Here is an 18,274-nt window from a genome sequence, read left to right on the forward strand (position 1 = left end):
AAGCCTGTGTAAGTTTCCTCGACAAACTGAAATGAGTCAGCTGGAGAAATGTATAACATTACATATAAAAATGCAAACCATTTTCTTCTATTCCCTAAATGGTGCTCAAAAGGTTGTGACGAAGTTTGCAATTTCTTTTTAAGTGCCCTTAGGAGCCACCAAAAGAAACAATTGGATATAGATCATCAGGAGCTACTCCTACATGACAGAAGGACTGGTTCAGAGGCAGGGTCATTACAGTGAACATCTACCACTCTAATGAAAGCAGCAGAATAGTGTTACCCCATGGAAGTAAATTAGTAAATTCTTCCAGTTTTGTTTTGTACATCTTTTTTCTCAAGAGCCGAAAGAAAAAGGTTTCTCTTCCAACATCTAAGTAGAGAATGAAGTACTCTAACGCTTGCCTCAACCAATACATTTTTCACTTTCCTGTTCTTTCTACACCAATTTCCTTTCTTGCACCAATCCTAATCTGCAGAGTGACCTCTTCTTGGGAATAATAAAGATACTCACACATGATGTGCTTTCAGCTTCCACAATATAACAGTGTTTAGCAGTAATTCACTGTTTTTCATCTACAGATCTCAAATTGATTCGCTGCAGCCCTGCATGGAATTTACCTACTTGTAAGACTGAGACAAGTGTTTGCTGTGCAATTAAAAAAAAAAAAAAAGGAACAAAATAAAGAAATAAAGTAGACTTTATTAAAATCCAAACTATTTCTTTCTCCTGTGGTGTGATTTTCCTAAAGTGCAATTCAGGCTGCAAATAGGGCTCTTCTGCAGCCCACAGCTGTACAACCCCAGATGCTCATTTGCAGCCGAATGAGAACAGTTCACAGCCAGGTCAGAGCAATACCGTTAGAAAGCTCTTCCCTCAGTGAGGTATAACCGTGGCCAGAAAACAGAAGCATTCCTGTGCTTGGTTCCAAACATGAAAGAAATTATACTGCTCCTCGACTACCCTGCTTTCTGAAGGGAAGGCAGGAAGGCAGCCAAGGCATCTCAGCAGACATCCTCAAGAAAGAAAAGGATCAGGGGCTGGACATGATGCCTGGGCCAGCAGATCCAGTCCCTCTGCTCCATGGCAGAGGAGGGCAGCTGTGTGGCTGACCCTGCTGAGGCAGGGGCTTCACTCAAGAGCCTAGGAATGGTCCCAGAGGTGCCCAGAGCCGCCTGAGATGCTGGCAGCAAGCAACACTATGCCCACATTTCACTTACCCCAGGGCACACAAACCCTGCCGAAATTAACAATCCCAGCTCCTGCTTTTGCACTGGGCTGAGAGATGCAGTAGCTGCAGGACCATTGAGCTGCCTCTGGTCTCCCTGCAGCTGGAAGGAGCAGGCAGCAAGGACAAGATCACCATTTCCCTGACATGTATCTAACTACCTTGGTTCATAAGCCAATGCCTTGAGATAGGCAGCCAGGCATCTAACCACCAGCAGAGCAACAGAGCCCTCCAGAGAATAATTCAGAGTGTCTTAAGTTAGGCTCCTGTGATGAATCACAGCCTGTATCTCTCTGTGCTGACCACACGCTTTAGTTCCTCAGATGAAAGAGCTGAACACAATAGAGCAAATTCAGTGTACTCTCTTCCCCTGTTCAGCTTTTTTCTTCCATACAGGTCTGAAGAGGAAAGTCAACATGAGCAAAGCGGCTGCATGCCCACCTCTGGATGTTTAGCAGCATATAAAATGGTTTGGCTCAAATTTTAGAGTATCTGAACTTCTTGTTTCATGTAGTTGCTTTCAATCAGTTATTTTGGAGACATCATAGTGACTATCCCAGAAATGGACCTATTTAAGCCAACTCTGCTCCTCCCATTGGTACTCATACTCACTAGTTCAAGTTCACTGATGCTGCACCCTGTTCTAAGATCTTGAATTACTCAGGTTTTTTTTCAAACACTCAACTCAGTACAAATTTTAAGGTACTAAAAAAAACTTTCCAAAAATGTAGGGCTGAGATTTTCAGAAGTATTCTCTGTTTAGAAAATTCTTAAATTAATTACACTACAAGATGAATTTCAATGTTCCCAGATAGGACCACTCATTTATGCTTTTGTCTTTAGGAGAAATTCACTTGTTCAGTTTCAGTTTGATTGCCAAGCCTGGGCACTAAACTAACTGGGCTTCCGACATTACAAGGGAATGAAGTTATTGCTATGTATTCACCGAGTTTTAAAAATCAATATAAAAATTTTATTTCAATTTTAGAAGTTTATATAAAAAAATTATAAAAAAATTCCTTGCCCTTTCAGAGGCAAAACCAAAGTATCTTCTGATGCTCAACAGATGGCAGCAGTACACTATCAGACGATCTTAAGACAGGGTGCAGGACCCCATCTCTTCACACCCTCCCAGGGCAGATACAACTCTCCACACCAGAGTTATCTCTGCAGGAATGCCATGCCCTTAAGTACAGCATAACCCATCTTCACTCTCAGAAATCCAACCAAATAAAGCAATGCAAAAGCCAGTGAAGCTGCATGTATCGTACATGGCTGCAATGGTTTCACTTGGTGGAAACACCAGCTTCTGAAGTAACAGGCATCACATTTGTGCTTCAAGGAGCGAAACGAGCTCTTGCTCCACCACAGCTTCATGGGTCAGCACAAGGGTCACGCCCATTGATGTCCAAGCTGCACTGCTGTGGGACTGGACCCAGCTGCACTCCACAAGGGCAGATTTGAGGCAGAAATGAGCTCAATCACTTTGGGGTAGAAGAGAACACAGGGCTGACACGGGAGGACAGGCAACTCACCTTTTTCTGAAGCTTTTAAGTTATAAATGGAGCAAAGAGCAGAACTTGGTGGCAGTGGAAAAGTGCTCTTCAGGTCTGGCTTTACCCCAGGCATGTCTGGGTAAAGTCACACTCACTGTGTATGTATGAGGACACACCTGTCACAGCCACCCGGGTTCAAGCTCTGTTCCCTCTGCCCTCCCCTTTCCTCTCCCAGCAACCAGTCCAGCCTCACTGGTGTGGCGCACATCCCACCAGCACAGCCATAAAAGAGGCATCTCCCTTCGTGGCATCATCTTCCAGCCCGGCACAGAGAAGGGCTGGGGCCAACGTTCCCTTCTGATCCTCCCCTTCTGTCCAGGGGTGAGAAGGCTTCTTCCCTCAAACACATCCCCAAGGAGCCCCCCAGCCCTGCTCTGTCCTCCGTCATGGCACCGGCAGGGAGTCTCCGGCAGCACAGTTCTTGCAGCGTAGGCACTGCCCGGCGGCTCCGGCACAAGGGCTCAGAGAAGACCAGGGGAGTTCCCCCCATCTCATCAAAGTGCAAGGGGTTGTTCCGGGTCCCTGCCACCACCAGCTCCAGCAGCCGGACCACGCAGTCTGAAAACCAGTTCTTGAGGCGGAAATAGCCCTTCTGGAAAGAGATTCGAAGGCTGACAGGCCCCGTGGGCATCCGCACGCTCAGGCTGAACAAGCAGTTCCCCTGCGAGCTGTCCCGCACCAAGTAGGTGCCTACGGGCTCCCGCTGGAGCTTGGCATGAGCCTCCCCCACAGACAAGGGGCCCCAGTAGAAGTCACTGGCCTGGAGGATATTGAGGGATCGCTCCAGGACTTCCCACTCGCAGCTTCGAAACATCCGGAAACGATCAGGCAAGCCGGGTGGTGCGGGACCGGGGAGAACGCTCCGATGCTGCCTTTGCAGATGAGAGACAGTGGTGTGTGTGTTGTGCAGATCATCTGGCCTCCCTCTGATCATCTCTCAAAGAGCCCATGAATCCTGGAATGATTCTGCCTTTACCATGCTTCCTCCTTTGCATCCAGCCTGTAGAACAGAAGGAGAGTGAGGCAAACCCAATACTTTCTTCAGCCTGGGCAAGACACTTCCCAAGGGGTAAAGACCAGCAAAAGGACCAAAGAGGGTACTAAGGAGTTATTGCATGTCACCAACCCCCAGCTGTGGGGACAACCAAGGATATATGTATAGAAAGGGCTCCAGCTGGGACCCCACCAGCACAAAGTGACACTTTACAGAGCTCTGCATTAATTGGGTTTCTGTGATTCACAGCCAGAGGCTCCTGCACACCCTCCAGCAGGCTGGTTTGAACCCAGCAGGTCTCAGCATTTCAAGATTCCCCTCTGCCACATGTTTGAGACTCTTCAGAGCAGCCTTGAGATTGGAAAGGTGAAATGACACTACAAATCAAAAGGCAAGTATTTCCTAAAGCAGGAAAGTATAATTTATTTTGTCATTCAGTGAAAGATAGAAAGGTTTCCTCACACTTCTCCAACCCTTTCTTCAACAAAAAGACTGACAACGGGACTTAGCAAAAGCAGAAGACAGGTATGAGTCTTTCTCACCAAATCCCAGGAACCACTTCCTTATGCCAAGACGTGTGTGTATGTCAGGAGAAAACAAAGGTCTCAGATTAAGACCCCTTCAAGAAATGTTACAACAACTTCAAGGCTGAGACTACCATGAATGAGTTCACTTAACACTGGTACCAGACACTGCTGATGCCCTTCCAGACTCTTAACTTCTGTTTCTTCCAGAAGGACAACTCCCCCTGCCTGCAGACAATGCTGCCCTCTCCCAGTCACCATCCTCTAATGTATTGTCATGACCCTGCTCATCTACTGCACCTTGTGTTATCACCAGGCCGTCTTCAGAAATGCAAATTTCTGAACCCAGGGTTGCCATCAGCCATCCAAGTCACTTCAATTATATTAAAAAAAAAATACATATTCTAAATGTGTGTGTCTGTATTGGCACAAACAAAAAAACCACAGCCCTAAGCTAGAGGCTCATTCTCGGTGAGAAGCCGAGTTGTAACATACCACTTCCCCAGGCCTGACAAGTCAGTAGCTCGCCGCCAAATGCTGCCCTCGCTCCCTTGACATACTCCATTAACCCACTCATACTCACTCACAGCACAGCCATGCCTGGAGCAGAACAGAGTAATGGCACAGCCTGCAGCAGAGGAGGAGACACACTTCATCTGCAGCAGTCTCTCCCCCACCACAGACTCACCAGAGCATCGGGGCTCCTATCAGGCAGGCAGCCCCCCAGGGAATGTGCAGGGACCTGTGCTGGGCTTGCTCCGCAGGGAGAGCTTTACTGTAAGGTTAGCTCCTTGCAAGGTTCCCCTGCTCAAACCCTTTGCCAGGTATTCAAAAGCTTCACATTCCTTTTGGTGCTGGTGCCAGCTGAGAGGCTGTGAACACTCTGCACCCTGGGAGAGGACTAGCATCTTTCCTTCACACATAGCTGTTAGGGAGCGTAGGCATGCGCCTGGCAATGCCTTACTACAAACATCTTTTCTAGCCTAACATCTCTCCCAATACTTAACAGTAATACCAGTAATGTAGCTGCCAGTCACATTTCATATATGGAGCCATAACCATCCTTTCCAAGAGCAGCCTAGGAAGCTTATCCAGCTTACGGCCCTGTGATTTGCAGTCCACAAGCCACTAATGTCCCTGGTATTGCTCTGAATGCTGTTGATCCTGCCTTCTAGGTAATTTCATAGTAGGAGGGAAAATCCATGCTTAGAGAAAGGTGAGAGGGGTAGGAAGGAGTTAATCAAGTTGGGTTTTTTTCTTTTCCATTAAAAACAAAAACAAAACAAAACACACACACACACCCCCACACACCAAAAAAAAAAAAAAAAAAAAAAAAAAAAAAAAAAAAAAAAAAAAAAGAAAGAAAGAAAGAAAGAAAGAAAGAAAGAAAAAAGAAAAAAAAAAAAAGAAAAAGGCAGCAGTTGAAAGCTGCTCAGACCATTCAGCAAGTCAGAATAAATCTTAGGTGAAGGTGATTTAGTGAGCAGGATGCAAACAGTCACCACTACAGCAATAAGGGCCATCTATCACCACAAAAAACTCAGCACAGAAGGCACCAAAAGGAATTGCAGCATTTCTGTCCCTCTCCTTCTTCTCTCTGCTGGGTGAGGAAGCTATAGGACCCTCTGACATTAGCTCCTATAGAAAAAAAAGGTCATCCCCCAGGTGCCTCCAGTGCTGTGGCTGTAGCTTCAAAACGAGTGATAAAGAACCTTCCTAAACAGCAACTTCTCTTGGGTTCAAATGGAAATTTTGCCAATTTCACGGGTCAAGGTTGGAAATTTAATTCAAGCATGAAAACTGAAGCAGGCAGCTCTCTTTCATTTCCAGGCTAGTTTTACAAATAACAACAAGTATATAATTTCTTTAAGGCTGCAGATGCTATTTGACAGAAAAAACCCCAAACTGGTTTGTCCCAGTTTTCAACCTTGAGTCATTCACCCAAGTCCTTTAAGAAAAATCCACTGCTACTAGAAATGTGACTAAGAACTGAGACTGTCATCATTTCAAATTCAAAGTAAATGCAAAAATAGCACCTTGACAATTTGTTCACTTGGTTTGAAATCTACATATAGGTCAGAGCCTCAGATGGGGGGAATTTGTTTAGCTTCAGTGACCCATTTCCAAGAGATAAGTGCCTGGCCTGCAGCACAGCATTAGTTACAGTAATATTAGCCCTAGAAGTGCTTCCTGATACTACCTTTAAGATTCGCTTTTAATGGGTCAACAGGTCCTAGGCATATGTGGCCTCCTGTGGGAAGACAGAGATAGTGCTAAAGGTAATCTTGCCTCCCATACATTGCAGCTGTGTTCATTATCAAAGAACAGCCTTGCCGTCACAGCTATGGGTGTGATAAAAGAGTGAATTAGGTGGGAGAGGAGTCTGCTGGCAGTGCTGCAAGGAGGAAGGGACAGGAGGTCGTGCAAGGGACAGAAAGGGTAAGACACCATACAAGGGACAGACAGGGTTAGGTGGCTGTGCCAGGGACAGGAAGGAGCGAGCTGGAATTGCAGAAGGAAGGTAGAAGGAGGAGAGAAAGAGCCAGAGCTGTATGGAGCTACTAATGGGACTGCAACACAGAAAAGATATGAAAGACTTTTAGATAACAAGGTACTGATGCTTGGAGCCCCCTGAAGTTTTTAAAGAAGCACTCTTGAGTGCCATGGCCATCTCGACAATGACAGCCTCCCACATCAAGGAGGATGTGCAGACCCAGGATTAGGAATAAACCAAGCCAGGGGTACAATAAAATACACATGCATAATTAGTTCTGCTGACTTGTCACATCACGACTTGCTTTCCATCTTCTCCCCTCCAAAAAAACTCAAAAAACCCCAACACCCAAACACATTACCTCCCTGCTGCAAGTCAGAACAATGCTTGCAGCCAAAGCAACATACCGTAAAAAGCTGGTGTCCTGCCAGTTACAAGGCTGGTTAAGTTTCCCCAGATTTTCTGATTTACTGCAAGTTCAAGAGCTTTTCAAAATATGTGCTCTTGACACAGGGCATTCTGCTTTCCTCCTCACTTCATAACCCAGGCAAGGCAGCATATTTTATATAAGGAGACAATTCTAGTAAACCAGGGGACTATACACAGCATGTGGTGTCAGCCAAGCCAACCCTGCACCATGTGGCTTGACAAATCTGGTATGTTCAACATCAGCCTCAAGTACTCAGCTACGATGCATCCTCGCACTCTTCTTCCAGGACACTTAAAAAAGCTTACCCCTTTGTCTTTGCCATTCATAGGGATGAGTTTCTGGATGTCAGGACTGGAAGTGGTCCAAATTCAAAAGCTCTGATGCAGCACTTCCCAGTTTTTGCACGGCTTTACTACAGAGCAAATCCATCCTTTGAAAAGAAAGATACATCCATCAAACAGGTGACTAAGCCCATTAGTTTGCTGTAATGTGGATCTAAAATACAACAAATCTGGGGACAGGTTGTTTGTCTCTATCTCTTTGATCTGTGCAGTGTAGAAACACGTATACAGCACTTCAGATAGCAACAGAGACAGCAGATTATTGCTGTTGTTATTACTATTGCTGCTTACAAAGCCATGAGCTGATTAGGTCCAGGCAGCTCACCGGTGGCACAAGGACAAACGGAAAGACCATAAAGTTGCCATCATCTTCCAGAAGCAGGAACCATAAACCCCAAATGTTAAGAGATTATGGCAACAGGAATAAACCTAAGGATTCAGAACAGCAAAGTCCCAACTTGTGCCGAATACAAAGCACAACATTTAGAGTATCTTATTTGACACCACGTAGGTATCCATTCACTGCTGAGTTATCCTAATTGTGACCCAATCTGTTCTGGCCCACACTCTTCTGCCCTGCTACTCCAGCTCTCAAGACTTCTCCTTCTCACCTCGCAGATGGAAAAGTAAATTCACTGACCTGGTGGAGAAGCAGAGCACCACGTGTGCAATCGTGACTGTCAGTGGATCCATCAGCAAGCTGAAAAAACAATCCCAGCTTTCTGCATGCCTTTCAGAGGCAGTCCCTGCAGGGCTTCACTTGTACCCATGTAACATCACTTCTCTGCATCCTCCCCAGCCCAGTCCAAACTGGGCACACACCCCACAAGCTACACTGACTTGCAGCTAGCAACACTGCAGGTCACTCCCATTATTACACTTTCCCACTACTACTCCATTTGGCTTTGACATCTCCCAGATATCAACCCTGCAGTTCCCAGAGCAGTTAGATGGAGGTTGGGATAATTAGGAAAAGCTCTTCCTAAGATACCCTGCAAGCCCTTGTGACAGCATCCCTACTCCAGGCAGCAGAGCCTGAGCAGACATCTCCTGTTTGCACATCTGTATCCCACAGAAATGTGCTGCATACTGATTTGTGGCTGGGAAGTCTGTTTCAAAGGAAAGCTTGAGCAAAGGGCTGGAAGAAACCTACCTGGTAAGAGCCAAGCATGCACCACTAGGTTTTAATGGTAGGCCAGCCCGGTTCCCAGGCTGCCACCACCTGCCACACACTGGCACTGGTTTGAACTGCGCTGTCACCACCACGGTGCTTGGTCACACCAAAGGCCCTTGCCACGAGCACCCTGCCACAGCCGAGCTGACCAGGGCTGATGCAGAAAGGGATTGCGGAGTGGGAAGGGAAAGGAGATGCGCAGACAGACATGCCAAACAGAACACAGGGAGCTGTGGTTAGAGGAGGATATGGCCCAGCTCATCCATGAGGACCAATGTTAATCACAGCCAATTTCTCCAGCACAAAGCAGGCCTTGGATACATCGCAGTTCCCTCTATCTTTTATGCCACGGCAGTTTGATATGAAGCTGCCATTATGTCTGACACATAAGAGAAAATGTGGTGAAAAAAAACAAATCACACCACACACACAGCAAACCAAAACTGCATTTCCCTGTACAACCAGCATTCAAGGATGCAATATTTAATAAAATAAGCTGAGGCAGCACGCACACTGCGGCAGTTCCTATTTTGCACAGTAGACACACAGTGCAGGAATCTTGCATGCAGGGAATCAGCAGCAGGACACCTTGCAAGAAGACTTGTCTTATCAAACACCTCCCAACGTTTTGGGTCTGGAGAACATATTTCAAAATCCACAAATAACTTTGCATGGATCTAATATTAATGTTTGGTACTTCTTAACATACTTTTCTATGACATGTGTTTTCTGAATTAATATGGTATTTTGCTGATAGGGGCTAAAAGGTTTTTACTCCAATAAGACAGTGTGATGTGTGCCAAATATTCTTCAAGGCAGGGACGTCTGCAAGCACTTTGGTTTCTCCATGAAAAACCCAACAAGGTGGCAGTTTAAAGGAAAAAATAATTGTCTTTACTGGGCTAATAGAAGGAGCTAGAAGACATCCATTTTTAGTGTGCCCTCCTCAAACCTTTGAAATACTACATACTTTCAGAAATACTTTCAAATAAAGGAGCCTATTCCTCATCAAAATGGCCCAGTGTCAAACTGCAATCCTGCCATTTCGGAATAATAGAGAAGCCTCATCACTTCCCTGAACTCAGAAGCTGCTCTGCAGTAGCCACAAGCAACTTATTCCACTGCAAGTAATACTAGCAAAACTACCATGTGACTTCTGCCAAAGGCATTTTCTACTGGAAACTGAATTATTTCTGCCTTCTCCTTTAACTAGGGAAAAAAGAAGAAAAGAAAGTAAAAATGGAAACAAGAGGACTTACTACCAAGTTTCAAAGCTGCAGCTGAGTCTATCCCGCTACGGCTTAAGCAAAGAGAGCTGTTGCTTGACTCTGGCCAACAGCATTTTTGGTAAGTGAGGGAAGCCCAGTCACATTGCTCCCGACCTTTGCATTTTCACAGCGAGCAGCCATTCCTGTGAATGTCAGTGCTGCACAGCTACACAAAACCTCAGCCTTGTACTTGGCCAGGGAACACAGAATCTGTGCTGCTGCCTTGCCATCCCTCTCTCCACACCGCACACCGACTCAGGAACCCGCCCTCTGGAAAGGTGGCTGGAGCTCAGTTTGGCGGCAGAAACAAGGAGATGGGGAGAAGGCACAAGAAGGAAGAAGAAAGAAGCCAAGACAACTGCAGTCCCTCACGTCTCCCTACTTGAAATGCTCTGCCCCATCTCCCTGCTGAGAGGGGGATCAGTGGGAAGACGGTAGCGATGCCCAGGGCTGCCTCCAACTCATCATGGCTCCTGAGCATTACCAGCTCCCCCCACCCCTAGACCAGCAGCACAGGTACATTTCCTCTGCCTCTCTCTACTAAACTGACTTTATTCCAGAACCCTGTTTGAGGAAATGAGTAAATCCTGAGACACAAAGGTCATCAGTGGTCCCTGTGATGGCCATGGGTTTTTATCAAAACCATCACATTGAGTGGGGAAGGAATTCAACGAAGCAGCTAACTCTGAGAAATGAGCAGTGTCTGCAGCTAAAACTGGTTCAGAATCCTTACCAGAACTACGCTGTGAGAAGAGTCCCAGACAATTAACCAACATGAGCACATGGGGACAAGGGAAACATCCTGCCCTGACTCTTCAGAAGGACCAGCTTCAAAAGATGTGAGGGGCCATTACCAGTTACTGTGCCTTCAGAGGAAAGGGCAAGGGTCAGAAAGCACAGATGCACCACAACACTAAGTTTTCTAGTGGGGGATTTCCAACACACAAAATAAAGAAACTAGTCCTCAGAGTCAAAAGTAAAAAGAATTTTTAAAAAAATTAAGTCATGAAAGGTTATTTAGGAAATCTTAAGTGACAGAGTGTGTCTCTCACAAATGATAACACAGAGATGCTGCCTGGCTAAGAGGACAAGCCTGGGGGAAAACACAGGTCACACTGCAGGTATCAGCTGTAGGTGCAACAGTTTGCAAGGGCTTCTGCTGTGGATCAGAGACATCAAACACACACACTACAAAACCACAGTCCCCATTCAAATCTCTCTACAACCTCAATAATCCTTCAGAAGATGAAAAAATAATCCTGAAGGAGCCAATATAAAAGAATATAAATTAATTGATGGTAGAGAACAAATTTATATGAGGATGGCTGTCATGAAACTGGGACAGTAGGTGGCCAAGAGAAATAAAACAAAACCCAGAAAACATATGGCATTTTCAGTTTATCAAAAGCAGAAAACCTCTGAGGGAATAATTTAATTGAGTGAGACAGGGCTACCAGCTAGTGGGGACAGGGACACTGCAGAAAAGTTACACAAGCAAGCAGGTATTATTTTTTTCTTGCCCCGGACATGGAAGAGATTTCCCAGTATTTAATGCTGATTAACCTGAAAGGAAAAAAGAGAGTGCTCTATCAGAAAGAGATGGGGGAAGGTGACATTAAAGCAGAAAGCCAACTGGGCGTGGTGGACTATACCCAGAGATTCTGAACTGGTAATGGATGATTGAGATACAAAGAGAAGTGTTCTCTCAATCAAATCAGCTGCAGTAGCAATTGCTAGAGAGCTGCAAGTATTGGAAGGAACTTCTTTTGACATGTGCTGCTAAGGCAGGAACAGCACAAGGATACCTGGTGTGGGGGAGCACCAACCCCCAGGCAGTCTTCTCCATCAGGCAGATGGCACCTGAAGAAGCAACAGATGACAGGACACACTTTTGTGCTTCCCCAAGGCAAGTCAAAAAGTGAGATATAGTACACAAGCTAAAGAGTCAACAGCACTCCAGGACCTGTACAGCAGACGGGCAGAAGACATGGAGCAGTCATGCCACAGGGTGAATGGGAGGTGGAAGAGGGGTGGCCCGAGGAAACCAAGACATTTCAGCCCCTGCACAGTTGGTCACCTCCCTGCCACCCTCCCAGCCACTGTATCTTCCCCCCGGTTCGACTCAGCTCACTTTGCAGAGGATCCCACCTCCTCAACAGGCTGATGGGTACAAGCAGCTCAAAGGCTCTCCCATCTCTCATGCAAGCAGCTCCCTCCCCCTGACTGTGCAAACTCACATGTTGACCCAGGTCTCTTCCTAGAACTGTCTTTCCCTTGTCTTCAAGCTGTCATTACCCCCAAAACCTCAAACCTCCAAGGCTTAACCTTGCCCTTCAGCAGGCAGCTTACAGCCTCATGTTACTTAAATCTAGGCAGCCAACTCAAAATTTAGTGAGCCCACTCCATCGCTTTCCAAGGGTAAACAGTGACAAAATCACTCTCTGCAGGACAGAGAAGTTAGAGGTCATTCAAAATTTGTCAGCAGGAAAGCAGCAGGAGGTCAGGCAAGACTCTGTCCTGATACATGCAGACACACATAGACTTGCAGGAAAACCATCTGGGTCTGTATTTCCAAGAGCAATAAATTAAGTGCTGCAGCTGACCAATGAGCCGAGTAACAGTGCTGATGGTTCATTAAGGAAAGCTCCAGCTCCGAATGCAGAAGCAAGCAGGAGTGGGAGGGTGCAAAAGGGATGGGTGGGATCATAACAGTAATGTCACTACCTGAGAGAATCCAGTCAGTTCTAGTCACCTGAAATAAAAACAGAGCTGAAAAGAAGAGGATAGGCCTAAAGATGGGTAATAAGAAGCGACGTGTAACTGTATGGAGAGAGACTGGAGAAATTTCATGCTCAGTTTAGAGAGCAGATATACATACAAGAGGATGCCAGAAAAAGATACAGGACATTCTTGTATTCTTTCCGAAAACCAGATGAGAGGAAGTTCAAAGGTGACCAAGATTGAAAAGTAACTAATTTTAAAACTCACAAAAGGAAAAATTCAAATCATATAGACTGGGCAAAGAGAGAGCTGATCTGAGGAATCTCATTTCTCTTCTCTCTCTAGTGTCTTCGCTTTGTTTCTGTGCTGTACTCACCATGTCATGCTTTAGCAGACCTTAGGCAGAGGAATCCAGCAGCAAAGGGCTGAGTTTTTTAGCAATACCTTTTTAAGACACCTCTTAACCATTCAAACCTGACATTACACTAAGGGGAACCCAGCACAAGGAATAAATGCCCTTTGTGGAAAACTGAAGTAGTAAACAAGGGTAGAAGAAGTCATTATGAGGAATCAACTATGGACCTGCTGCAGAGTTAAAATAGCTCTGTCCATGTTTTCCTTATTCTTTAATGACTAAGAACACCACCTCTTTTTTAGATGTGCTGACTTGAATATCAGCGTGCACCCGTACACAAACAGCAGATTTCAGTGTTTACTGCTAAAGCAGTAAATATTTCTCCAGCTCCAACTTCCCTCCTTCCACACCACAAAATCTCGCCAGAAAACAAGGATATGGATAAAGAACAACACTGCTGGTTTGTCAAAAAGCATAAACAAACCATTCTCCCACAATCAAACCTCTGCTCATCACCACTAGTGTGTCAACTGAGGCAAACTTATGCTGAACCCCTTAGCTTCAGCAAGGCACCTTCAGCAAGATGTGCAGAAGCCCGGCTACACAGCTCAGATTGCAGATCCTCTGGCATTTTCTAACTGCTAACAGCCACACTCATTGTCTAAGCTTTAGCCTAAGTTTCCAAATAAACTGCTACTGAGGAAGTATGAAAGTAGATCCAAACTGTTTCTGAACCGCAGAATCACACACACACAAAAAACTCCCTTGTTGCACAAGTCACAATCTGAAGTCAAAATTTTTCTTCGGCATTTCTAGGGAGTGAGGGGAAGAACAAAAACCCTCTACAACAAATGCAACTGAATTCTGCCAACTTAACCCAATTTTGCCAGCCACTGCTCCAGTACAAAGCTAAAGGAGCCCGTCTACAAACTTACTAGTGGCACCGTTCGATTCTTCCCCTCAACTTTCACGTGTTTGTGAACAAGCAGAAGCACACAAAGTGCAGAAGCAGGAAGGGACAAGGCAGAGAGAATGTGCATTATCAAAATACCTTGAGAGCGGTTCTTGGAAATGTGCAAGCCTGTATCAGACACTCATTTCCTGTGAAGCGCACACAGGCCTTTTCATTTCTCCTCTGAAGAGGATGGAAATAAGGGGCAGCTCTGAAGTCTCCAAAGACAACACAAACCAGCATTTAGCCATTCTACTAAAACTGAATTTACATTTTTATTATTAAATACCTATTGAACAGAAGCATCAATTTCCAGAAGTATAGAAAGTAGGATTTTCTACACCTCTCACTTCTAAATCTTAACTTGAAACCTTGCATTTGGTGAGGGGCAAGGGGAAAGAATTCTACTCATCATTTTGATCACTCACTAACACAAAGTCACCAAATCCTGCTACATCAAACAGCACTGCACTTTCTTTTATTTTTTTAAATCAGTTGAGACTGATGTCAGCAAAATGGTGAGCTAATAAATACCTTATGAGGCAGAAGGACGCAGGATATGCACAAATGCAAACCAGACAGGATAAAAGAGGCCAAGTTGCTATCATACCTGCCTTCTGCCTCTACTGACACGTAATCAAGGATCTAATTAATGTAGCATTAAGTTGCATTATTTTCAATAAATATGCCTCCTAATGACATACAGACTTAACAGCTTTACTCTCTAAAAAGGTATCATCCCTGCATGGCTCAGGCAGCTCTCACGCCATCCCATCCACATTTTAAGTTATAGAGCGGCATGTGCCTTCCTCTCCCATCTTGTGAGCTTTTGGCAAGCACCCCTAAGCTGAGGTCTGCAGCAACCTGGAATAACAGCTCAGGAACACACCACCTCCCCACAGCTTTTATTAATCTAACCACAGGATCAACCCAACCCAAATGATGTCATATTTATGTACTGGCACTCTCTCTTTATTGCTGACCAAACCAAGGCTGCAGAAATCAGGACAGAGAAGCCTGTGGGTGGCAAGGGGAGAGAGGGGTGGCAAGGAGCTGAAGGCAAAGACTAGGAGAAAAGAGAAAAACATTCCCAGTGGGGTCAGAGAAAAAAGAGAAGGCAAAAAACACAGCTCCAAAGCACATTTTTTTCCCTTTGTTTCTCAGCAATACAACTGCAGTATTAGTGGCAGCAATTAAGAATTTTCACCACCCAACCCCAGCTCTATCCTTGCGCAAACCGACCACCAACTTCACAGAAATCCCAGCTGGACTGAGGAGGGTAAGGGGCACTGGCTGCATGTTTGAAGCTGTCACCTGGAAACTGATTTTGGCCCTCTCTGAGCAAGCACAGTGGGGACAGAGACACATACCTCTGGAGGATATGAAGAAGCTCAGCCTCTACCCAGTGCTCCTCTATGCCAATTTTTGAGGACCCCAGCACAGTTTACCTGTGCCTTCCAACACTATCTTACAGAAAACACCTGTGTTGCCACTCAACCCCACTACATTTAAGTAACAGGCAAGCCAGGTTATTAAAGGACATACAACATACAGAACATTAACAAAGAGCACAGAAATAACAAAGGCCCAGATCCCAGTTTAACTCAGGAAAAGATGGGAACCTGTGTGGGAGGCTGGCATCCCAGTAATGCTGTGGGTTTGTGCCCAAGAGCCTTTCCCTCTGGAGAGAACAAGAATCCATACTTCCACAACTATGTTTTAAATTGCATACCCAGCAGAATCACTCATGAACACAGAAACAAAGCTTGGCTTCATCTGCAGCAACGGGCCACATTTTGTCATAACTTGATTCAACATTATGTGATAATACAGCTTCAGTCTCACAAATGTCTGTGCATGTGCATGATTTTAAAGCACATAACCATTGCCCTGCTGTGACTGAATTGGCCATTTGAGATTCACACGGCGTCTGAATTGCAGTTGCAACTGTTTGGAGAAAGATATGCTTGCATACCTTCTTAAGGACACAGTCAATAGAGAATGAAACATCAGGAAACTTGTTATTTCTGATTCCACCCCATTTTACAGAGCTGAGTGTTGTCAACATGTGACCGCGTTTTTCATTTAAATTCTCTGAGAGCTGCAAGGACTAGAACTAGTAAATGGCACTGTCTGGACCACATAGTCCTAAATAGCAGCTTGCTAACAATACCCTTTACCCTCAGCTTTCTAGAACAATGGTCAAGCCACATCCCCCTTCTTCACCAGGCAGGAGAAGAAAAAAGCCAGGGACATTAACTTAACATCCTTGAGTTCCTCTCAGCTACCTCTGGGATTCATCCAGATCCTGTTTCCAAACTTCTACTAAGCGAGAAGTAATATACACTTAAACTAAATTATTTTTAAAAGAAAAGAAAACAAACAAACAAACAAACAAACAAACCCCGTAAGAGTAGCATGAGGTTTTACATGGTAACCATTCCAAAATTCTCAGTAAAAGTGCATGCATTTGTGGGAAAAAGTGAGTAGCAGATCCTCCACGGCTGTGAGCACCGTGACTCAGATTGCATAAAGAAGCAGGATTTAGCGATAACCTTTGTGATGAGGCTTTTCATGGCCGCGCAGCACTGATCTGAGAAACGGCAGGTGTGAGGCTGCGTTGTCTGTGCCAGGTCTGGAGGATGGCAAGTTTCTCCGCCTTTCAAGGCAACCCGAAAAGGCTCACAGTCACCCCACTTCCCTGTAATGCCTTCACTTCTACCAGGCAGCTCCCTTTTCCAACTAACACTAAGTTTAACAGTCTGAGCACCGCTTCTCCAGGGCTCTGTGTTAAAGAAGTGGTGAGAAGACCAAGTTACCCGGACTTGTGCGGCTGCCTCCCTACAGACCCACCTAAGACATTACATAATTTGCAAGTTTCACTTTAAAAGCAGCATCTCCCTGCCCTGACGCTTTTAAGAACACCTTGACAGCAGGACAGTCCCCATGGAGCCTCCCAGGCTACTCTCAGCACCCTGCCGCCAACCCAGTACAGCACAGGGCTCCCTTCAAAGCCGGCACCCCAAATCTCCCCTGAGTCCTCGGGAAAAGCCCCCCAAGCGTCAACACGCCCCTTCTTCCCAGCCGAGAACGGCCCCAACCCCGCCAGAAGCCAGATCAGCGGGGACTGCAACCCCTCGCAAGCCAAGGGGGGATCGGAGCAGACAGGCAGACGGACAGACTCCTCGCAACTCGCCCCCTCCCCCCCTCCCCCCCCCAAAAAAAGCCGTTTCCAGTTAACGCAGCACAGCTTACTCTCGGCACCTCCGGGGCCACGGGCGGGCGGCGCTGCCTCCGGTGCGAGCGAGCGAGCGCTCGGTGCCGGGGCGACAGCGGCGCTGCTCTTCCGCCCCGCAGCCAAACGCCGGCGGCCCCGCTCCCCTCCGCGCTCCGCGTTCGCCCCCGGCCCCTTCGGTCACAAAGGGGCCCGTGCGCGGATTACCGGGGGCGGCGCGACTACCCCGCCAGGCCCTCCTCAGCCGCGGGGCGGGCAGGCGCAGCAGCGGCGGCTTAGACTCCGGGGAGCGGAGCGGCACAGAAGGGATGGGAGGGGTGGGAGGGGAGGAAACCCCCCCAAATGTTTATTTTCCGAGGAAGGAGCCACAGGCGAGGGGAAGGGTTTTTCCCTCTTCCACCACTCCGTCTTTCCACCGCGTGGCTCTTGCAGGGGAAAAAAAAAAAAAAAAAAAAAAGAAGAAGAAGAAGAAAGTTTGTTTGTTTTAAGAAAACTTGGACGGATAGGGGGAAGCGAGAGGAAAAAAGGAAAGGAAAAAAAAAATGCTGTTAAAACTCCTTCACCGCAGACTGGCAAAGGAACCCCACTGGGACGGACGGCACCGCAGCATCCCTCAGCCCCGGGACCCGCTGGAGCCACGTGTCGCCCCGGGGAGGCGGCGGCCGGTCCGGCGTTCTGCCCTTCCTCCCAGCCACCATCGGCTGCCCTGCGACGCGAGCCTAGAGCATCGGGACTCGCAAGCACCGGGGAAGGGGCAATGTCCAGGGCCGAGGGGGTGGCGCAGAGGGCTCTTGACGCCAGCGGAAAACAGAGCCTGCCCCGACCTTCCCTGCCAGATTTCTCCCAGCTCCTTTCGGGCACTGCAGGAGCACTCAGAAGGACATTGGGCACCCTGGAAACGCAGCGTGTGTGGCAGGGTAATATGCATTTAAGGAGCGTGCCGCAAAACGCACTCTATTGCCTTGGTGGGTCAAATTAAAATACTGGAAATGGCGTAAAAAA

General features: G+C 46.7%; 1 protein-coding gene across 9 annotated transcripts; it reads right to left on the reverse strand.

Moving 5' to 3' along the window:
- Positions 1–2,178: 2,178 nt before the first annotated feature.
- On the reverse strand, positions 2,179–17,542 carry LOC120751585 (suppressor of cytokine signaling 1-like). Of its 9 annotated transcripts, none has more exons than XM_040061626.2 (4): positions 17,480–17,498; positions 7,859–7,996; positions 7,532–7,656; positions 2,179–3,784 (listed from the first exon to the last, which is right to left on the reverse strand). In XM_040061626.2, the coding sequence occupies exon 4, from the start codon at positions 3,716–3,718 to the stop codon at positions 3,035–3,037; it is 684 nt and encodes a 227-aa protein (XP_039917560.1). In that variant the 5' UTR covers positions 3,719–3,784; positions 7,532–7,656; positions 7,859–7,996; positions 17,480–17,498; the 3' UTR covers positions 2,179–3,034. The 9 variants fall into 9 exon arrangements, with proteins under 9 accessions (XP_039917560.1, XP_039917559.1, XP_039917563.1 ...); XM_040061625.1 differs by lacking the exon at positions 17,480–17,498 and adding an exon at positions 17,293–17,361; XM_040061629.2 differs by lacking the exons at positions 7,859–7,996; positions 17,480–17,498 and adding exons at positions 8,208–8,267; positions 17,293–17,346.
- Positions 17,543–18,274: the final 732 nt, after the last annotated feature.

Source organism: Hirundo rustica, chromosome 4 (assembly GCF_015227805.2).
Source record: "Hirundo rustica isolate bHirRus1 chromosome 4, bHirRus1.pri.v3, whole genome shotgun sequence".
NCBI lineage: Eukaryota > Metazoa > Chordata > Aves > Passeriformes > Hirundinidae > Hirundo > Hirundo rustica.

Coding starts and splice junctions, on each gene's coding strand:
- LOC120751585 (XM_040061630.2), bottom strand. CDS start 3,718: ATGATCAGAGGGAGGCCAGATGATCTGCACAACACACACACCACTGTC.